This window comes from Carassius auratus, chromosome 26 (assembly GCF_003368295.1).
Source record: "Carassius auratus strain Wakin chromosome 26, ASM336829v1, whole genome shotgun sequence".
In the NCBI taxonomy this organism is placed as follows: domain Eukaryota; kingdom Metazoa; phylum Chordata; class Actinopteri; order Cypriniformes; family Cyprinidae; genus Carassius; species Carassius auratus.
In genome coordinates this window covers 10537298-10545422 of record NC_039268.1, presented here as the reverse complement: position 1 = coordinate 10545422, position 8125 = coordinate 10537298, and the positions used below count along the sequence as shown (strand labels likewise).

At 35.0% G+C, this 8125-nt stretch overlaps 1 protein-coding gene across 1 annotated transcript; it reads right to left on the bottom strand.

Moving 5' to 3' along the window:
* Nucleotides 1-997: 997 nt before the first annotated feature.
* Nucleotides 998-2380, bottom strand: LOC113044778 (uncharacterized). Its single transcript, XM_026204951.1, has 5 exons — nucleotides 2324-2380; nucleotides 1833-2213; nucleotides 1561-1692; nucleotides 1293-1342; nucleotides 998-1204 (listed from the first exon to the last, which is right to left on the bottom strand). The coding sequence occupies exons 1-5, from the start codon at nucleotides 2358-2360 to the stop codon at nucleotides 1076-1078; spliced, it is 729 nt and encodes a 242-aa protein (XP_026060736.1). The 5' UTR covers nucleotides 2361-2380; the 3' UTR covers nucleotides 998-1075.
* Between the last annotated feature and the right edge of the window lie 5745 nt (nucleotides 2381-8125).

Below are 8125 nucleotides of genomic sequence, written 5' to 3'. Positions count from 1 at the left end.
TTCCTCATCCACCAGGGTCTAAAGAAATTAAGGCTTTTGCAAACACTGCATGCATACAAACCAAATTTACCACAAACTCACCACATAAGCATTTATTCACATCAACCTCTGTCCTACCCATTTCCTTTCCTATTTCTCTCATAAGCACACAAGCACTAAACTAAATGCAAATTCAAAATGCAAAATCTTTTTAAATGAGAATAAAACAAGACCCTTTCTTGAGAAAAACAGTGATTGAGTAAAACCTCTTTGAAGAGAAACTCTGATGCTTTGAATATTTGATTAAAATTTGATTTGATTTTAATTAGATTTTGACTATGCAAAATGTATGCACAATTAGTATCTAACGCACCTGTCTGAAGGAAAGTAATAAAATGAAAAGGAAAAAAAGAATATATTACTAATGAGAAGTAACTAAAGAGGGCATCTAACTTTTTTCTTTATAGAATTAAAGTTTTTTAAGTTTTAAGACTGTGTTATCCAAACACACTGTCGTAATCAGCATGGAGTGTGTTTTATAGAAATTGGGCTTAATTGCAAAGCTGAGTCAGATAAATGTTGCAGTCATTCAGTTTAACAGAAATATACACCTTAAAATAAACATCACTTTACACCGAAAACCACATCCTGTTATTCAGATCATCACTGTGTGTCCACAAAGACTGTCCTAAAGCAGTTTTATTAGAGGTAAAAAAAAAAAAAAAAAAAAAAAAAAATATATATATATATATATATATATATATATATATATATATATATATATATATATATATATATATATATATATATATATATATATATTATAATAATAATAATAAAATAAATGAAGCCAGAGCAGTACCAGTATAACAAAATTACAGGTTTTAATTTATTAGCTCATATAAAAAATAAAAAATAATAATAATAATAAAAAAACATTCTGAAAAGTATCCAAGTTTGGAATTACATATATTTTACATTCAGATGAAATGGTAAAAAGTCCTTATATAATTACATGTGATCTTACATAACAATGAAACCTGCAATTTTTTTATGTTTGGAAAGTTTCAGAATCCACCTCAGTTCTGTTTGAGGTCTATTCAGTTTGTGTTCTGACCTGAGCGTAAGTACTGAAGTCAGAACTCTGCACTCGCTTTGTCTTGCGTTGTTTTTGTCTCTTGGTGATCACATCTAAAGATGCATAACACACCTCTTCATCCATGCACTGAAATTAAAATAAATTCATTAATGTTTCGGTTTTTAGAAAAAGAGCCAATGTATGTAATGAATGTGCATGATCATATTATTCATACCTCGGCTGTATTTCTACCTTTTAACTTATCTTTCTGATCTGTCGCAACATCTGCAATGGATTGTTAAATTAGAACATCACTTACATACATAAATGCTTTAAAGTGCAAGTAGTTATGGTTATGTATTATGCTTCAGTTTCTAACCTTATTATTACATTTTGTGTGCAGGCCTTGCTAAGCCAAAGAATCGTATTTGCAAAACTGTTTTGTATAATAAAAATTTTTTAAAAAGTGGAAACACAAAGATTGTGTATTAGCGAATGATTACCTGTAGTTTTCTTACAAAAGAAGCAGAACACACAGATGGAGGAGAGGACAACACACACCAGACACATACTGAACAGCATCGTCCAGCAGAGCAGACAGTTAGGAGGTGCAGAGGGTTCAGAACAGGAATTCGCTTAACAAAAAATAAACACAAATCTATCAATGAATATTAATAAAAACATTTTTTTTAAATGTCATTTCACTGAGACGGTAAAGTTTTCCAGAATTACACAAACAATGATGTAATAATGACTAACAGAAGTGTTTTCTTACCTTCCAGAGAGAGACGAGTTGTTTGGTTTCCATAATAGTACACTTTTGATCTCGAAAGGATGCCTTTTTCATCTTGATTTACCTTATTCTCTAGTTTTGCACAGTAGTACAGTCCCAGATCAGACACACTGATGTTAGTAATATGTAGATCATAAGAATTATTATAGGGGTTGTGGATAAATCTGAAACGCTGAAAATCCTCTTCCAGTTTCCTAAATTCTATTATGAGAGAGGGTTGATTTTCATGAGAGCAGTTTCTTATCCATACAATGACAGAACCAAGAGTTATAGAGCGATCACAGTAGAGAGTGATGTTGTCTCCTGGTCTGACTTTCATCTCCACTTCTTCTCCATAGATTATTTTCTGATGAAACAGTAAAACTGTAAAATCACAAAATAACTTTATGAAGCACTTTAAATTGTACTATTATTAAAAAAATTTCACAGTAGTGACATTTTCATTTAGCTTAATAAGTAAAACATTTTCTTACACATGAGTGCGATAAGAGCAAGTCTTGGCCTCTCCATCTCAGTCAGTGTTGTGAATAAGCAAGTCTGGAGAGGGTCTTAATGCAGACGTCAACTCTTATCTGATTGGTTCATGTCAATGGAAAGTTTTACCTAAAATAGTCTGCGTCATGAGAGGTTGGTAGTAAATTGAGCTGTTGTTTGGAAATATGAAGAGTTAGAGCATTTTTAACCAGTCACCAGTTTCCTTTTAGACCTTTTTGTTGTGATTTGGATTTTGATCAGGCATCTGATTGGTTCATAAAAATGGAAATGTTCAAGATAACTTAAGTTTATCTAATTGATATTTTTAACTATCTTTGGTTTAGACATACAGTTAAGCATCCTTTTTTGAGACATTTTGCACTTTACATTTCATATTCATTCAATCAATGTATGCCTGTTATGAGGGTCAAAGATGCCCTACAAAATTCACAAGGCTCTTTGTTTTATTGTAATGGGTTCAATTCAACATCTACACATTTAAAAAACAGGAAACCCACAAGTCTTTCATCCAGACCACTTACAAACACTTCACATTCGCAACTTGTTATGAAACTCTCATTTCACATCTCTAAGTGGATCATTGGTCACCAAGCTCAAATGTTTCCATTAGTCTTTGTGTGGTTTTGTATTTTGGACAAAGTGCACATATTTGTACGAGAGAAGTTAGAAGCTAAATTAACTACTGCTAGTGCTCTATATTGTGGTTAATGTGACACTGAGAAATTAGCTACATTTAATCATGAAACAATGTAATAAAAAGTGAAATAACACAAGTGAAGATCAATAAATCATGCCCAACTTCAAACTATAAAGAAAAGTTCAATATTATAAGCATAAAAGACATTTAAAAGGCTTTTAATGGCAAAAATATATAATGAGTCAATATTTACAGTGTTGGCCCTTGTTCTTCATAACCTCTGCTATTCACTCTGGCATGTCGGATATCCACTTCTGGGCCAAATCCTGACTGATGGTGATCCATTCTTGCCTTATTAGTTCTCACCGTTGATCACAATTTGTGGGCTTCTACTTATCCACTCACTTTTTGAGGACTGACCACAGATTCTCTATGGCAGTGGTTTTCAACCCTAGTGGGCTGCGCTGATATTGCATGTGGGCCGCCAATTACTATTAAAATAAATATTAATATTCTTAATATATGTAAAAATGTCTAAGTCATAACATAATAACATCATTTCATATATATAATTAAATAACAAAAAAATAATATTAAAATGTAACTTTGCTTCCACTATTAGAGCTCGCTGATTGGTTTAAGAATAAACCACCAATTTATCTTACATATTTTTGCTGCGTATGCCAAAAAAAAAACAAGTTCAAACATGGATAAATGGCTGTCAACGTGTTCCCTCCTGACTGCTTGCTCCTCAGCTGAGATCTGCTGAGATCTGGTTTTCCCGTTTTGCTGAGCGGTGCCAGTCAGAGTTATTTTCTGTTCATTGCCAGTTCATTCAATAAAGACAGTTAACAATCTAGCTTCTGAGTACTAAGATATTAACCCAACAATAGCGGAGTCAGTTAATTTTTTTTTTATTTTTTTTATTTTTTTTTTTTGCAGTGGGCTGCGAAAACAAATGTGTTTGGTAATGTGGGCCGCGAGTTGAAAAAGGTTGGGAACCACTGCTCTATGGGATTGAGAAGTGGGGTGTTGCCTGGCCACAGATCCAAAATTTCTATGTAATGAACTTCGAGCCACTTCTTTATCACTCTTGCTTTGTGACATGGTGCTCCATCATGCTGGAAAATGCACAGATCATCACCAAACTGCTCATGGATCATTGAAAGAAATCACTCTTACAGGTCTTTTTGATACCATTATTTATTTGTATTTTCGGTCAGAATTATGAGAGAGCCTACTCTCTTTTTTTTGGTTGAAAAGCAATTCCACACAGGACTCATCGAAGCATTCACCTTTTTTCTATCTCTCTAAACATTCAATTTTTCCAGATATCAAAAACTCTTGGAGAAAATAACTTTGCACCTGTCTTCTGCTGTTCAATACTTGTACTTCCTACATAATTTCAGTCTGTCCTTGACGTTTTTCTTGGAGAGAAGTGGCTTCCTTGCTGCCCTTCTTGACATCAGGCTGTTGTCCAAATGTCTTGGTCTCACTGTGCGTGCAGATGCTCTCACACATCAGCCTCTCTCTGCACCGGTGGTGACACAATTTCTTCACTGACTCCTCAGGAGGAGATGGTCCTGGCACTTACTGAACACTCTGGGACGTCCTGAAGATTTCTTCACTAAAGTCAAACCTCTTTCCTTGATGTTCATGATGAGTGCAATATTTCAGGTGCAATATTCTTCGTCTCAGTTTCCTTGCATGTGCGGTCATTTTGATGCAAAGCAGTGATGGCTGTTTGTATTTCTTTGAAGATAAACATTGCTAACAAGAACACCATGATTGGAAGCATTTCTCCCCTTCTTTTATAGCAATCAGTCAGCGCTTAAAATTTAATTTGTATAACAAGTGATTTGACCTGGGTAGTACTCATTCACACTTTCACATGTGTTGCTGATATGATTTGTCGATTAATGTTAGCTGGTCATTTTGGGTCAGGATCAAAAAATTGTGAAATTAGTTTTTTTTGTGAAAAGTAAATCTTTTGGTGAATGAACACCACAACAGCTTCAGCAGCAGACATTGTAAAACACAACTTTTATGTCACTGCCAAAACTTCTGGCCATGAGTGTATGTGAGTATGAAAACAACAGGTTCTTTAAAGGTCCCGTTTTTCGTGGTTTTTTGAAGCTTTGATTGTGTTAACACTGTGCAATATAACATGTTTTCATGTTTCACGTGTAAAAACACAGTATTTTTCACACAGTTCACTTATCTGTATACCGCTGTTTTCACTGTCATAAAATGGGCTGATGTCTTCCTTGTTCTATGAAGTCCCTCCTTCAGAAATACGTTGCCCTTTGTGTAATAAGTTACATAAACTGTTTAAATGCACCAATTTAAATAATAAAATACACTTTCTGGTTTTGGTCCATAAACAACGCCTTCTCCAGACAAAGAGGGAACTGCTCCATCTTTCAAGAATAATCTTTGTGCGAATCCGGCATTAAACTGATTGAGATTGAGGAAGCTGTCCTCAGCAAAATGTGCTGCACAGAGTTTTACATGTGGATTATAATTTTCGGGAACCGAGTTAAACATAAATTGCAACCATTGATCTCTAAGTACAGCATCCCTGGGAAGCCCAAACAAAGATGATTGGACTCGGAGATGAAAATAACAGCGTTTCGACGACATGGCGACAAACACAAATCCAACTCTTCCTTTTCTCCGTCGGATCGCAACAAGACCACGCACCGTTTTTTGTATATTCCTGTGGGTGGAGGTTAGTCAAAAAACTGTTTTAGTGTCGTCATTACTGCAGGAACTAGAGGGATGTAGTCCAAACGGGTCGTTCGTTGTAGGCGAATTTTGTTACACTAATCACTGATCAATCACTGTATATTAGTTAAGAGGCTTAGATAGCAGGTTAGTATCTCTGGAACAGCCTTGAGATGGTTTACATCATACTTATCAGACAGGTCTTTCTCAGTAACAGTTCAATATTATACCTCATGAACAGAACCTGTATCCTCCCGCCTTGATTATTGCAAATCTTTTTTTAACTGTCTTAGTAATTCATCCCTCAAATGTTTACAAGTGGTTCAAAATGCAGCTGCTAAGCTTTGATGACCAAGTCATTAAAGAGTTCTCATGTAACCCCAATATTAATTCCTTTACACTGGCTCTCTGTCAAATTTTGAATTCATTTAAAAATTATTGTGATGATGTTTAGAGCATCGCATGGTCAAGCCCGTGTATATAAAAAGAAATGTTGCATGAAGTAGAATCTATGAAGTAGATATCTGTGAGTTCAACTCTGGGAGCTCTCCAATGTGCTGAATTTCTACTGGAAAAAAGTATTTCCTTAAGAATAAATTTTTTTAGAGATGACAAGAGAAATATGAAAAATGTTGTTTGTTACTCATCCTTATGTCAATCCAGACAACTATAAAATTACCAGTAGTTCATATATGTAGGATGCATTCCATGTTTGTAAATAATGTTGTTGCACATAAATATTACATACAAAACAATACATATATATATCTGTATATCTAAGCCTAATCTATGCTAATAAACCACAATCTTTTTTTTTTTTTTTTTTTTTTTTTTCAATAAGTAAGGTGTATATGGGATATATATGAACAAATCTGTGCAATCTTTAGTTGCTAAGAAATTGTCATCACACATAAATTAATTTTCTTACATTCAGATTCGGATACTTGTGTGGTGGGGTTATGAGGGCAAAAGGGATTTTTTTTTTGTTTTTTTGTTACTCTGTTAGATTTGTTCTGTCCTATCCTACTGTATACATGCATAAACAGCAAAACAGCAAAAGACAGAAGCACTCTCAAAACAAATTGGCATCTTTAAAACATATGTTAGACAAGAGTGCACTTCACATAACAAAACACATGCCACAGCCTGCAAAACAACTAGCAACGTGTTCTCCTTACCATCTGAGTACTCTCATCCAGTTCCTGGAAGTCACCAAAGCGCATCATTGATGCAGCAATTCACCAAGTGACACATTGGAGGTAACGTATATGTTCCTGTTTTTATAGCCCTGGGGGTGCTGGCAATAGGCTAAAACAACAGACAAAAATGATGCAAGAAAAATCAACCCTCCTGCCACACTTGTTTAGACTACTTTTATTTTTTATCTGTTTTTGTTTTGTTTTGTTGTTTTGGTACGAAATGTTGATATAAAGTGTCAGTTTTTTCAGAATTTCAGTCCAATCTATTAAACATTTTTTTACACCAAACTACACATAAATGCCTGATCAATGACATAAAAGTAATCCGAATGCAGCTAGGCTACTTAGTCCTTTGTTACTCTTTGACGTGTGAACTCCCCCTTTAAATAATGCGACACTTTGCCCTTTATATGCACAGATGCTTCTCAATAAATTAGAAAAGCCAAGGAAAAGTTTATTTATTTCAGTAATTCAACTCAAATTGTGAAACTCGTGTATTTAATAAATTCAATGAACACAGACTGAAGTTATTAAAGTCTTTGGTTCTTTTAACAAAAACCCACCAGTTCACTATCTCAACAAATTAGAATATGATGACATGCCATTCAGCTAATTAACTCAAAACACCTGCAAAGGTTTCCTGAGCCTTCAAAATGGTCTCTTACAATCATTGACACCCTTCAAAAGGAGTACCAATAAACTGACTGATCACAGAGTGCTGTATCCAAGCATGTTAACAGAAAGTTAAGTGGAACGAAAAAGTGTGGAAGAAAAAGATGCATAACCAACGGAGAGAACCGCAGCCTTAAGAGGATTGTCAAGCAAACTGGATTCAAGAATTTTAGAGAGCTTCACAAGCAATGCACTGAGGCTGGGGTCATGGCATCAAGACCCACTACACACAGACGTGTCAAGGGATTTGGCTACAGTTGTCGTAGTAGTATTCCTCTTGTTAAGCCATTCATGAACCACAGACAATGTCAGAGGCATCTTCCCAGGCTAAGGAGAAGAAGAAATGGACCGTTGCCATTGGTCCAAAGTCCTTTTTTCAGATGATAGCAATCTTTGTATCTCATTTGGAAACCAAGGTCTTGAGTCTTGAGGAAAAGCGGAGAAGCTCATAGCCCAAGTTGCCTGAAGTCCAGTGTTAAGTTTCCACAGTCTGTGATGATTTAGGATGCAATGTCATCTGCCGGTGTTGGTCCAAAACCAAAGTC

What these genes read in the sequence shown, in the direction of transcription:
- LOC113044778 (XM_026204951.1), bottom strand. Translation starts at nt 2,360, where the DNA reads ATGGAGAGGCCAAGACTTGCTCTTATCGCACTCATGT. An exon ending in AACTCGTCTCTCTCTGGAAG is followed by an intron (nt 1,693 to 1,832) that starts GTAAGAAAACAC and finishes TTTTTTGTTAAG; the next exon opens with CGAATTCCTGTTCTGAACCC. An exon ending in AAGGTAGAAATACAGCCGAG is followed by an intron (nt 1,205 to 1,292) that starts GTATGAATAATA and finishes TTTTAATTTCAG; the next exon opens with TGCATGGATGAAGAGGTGTG.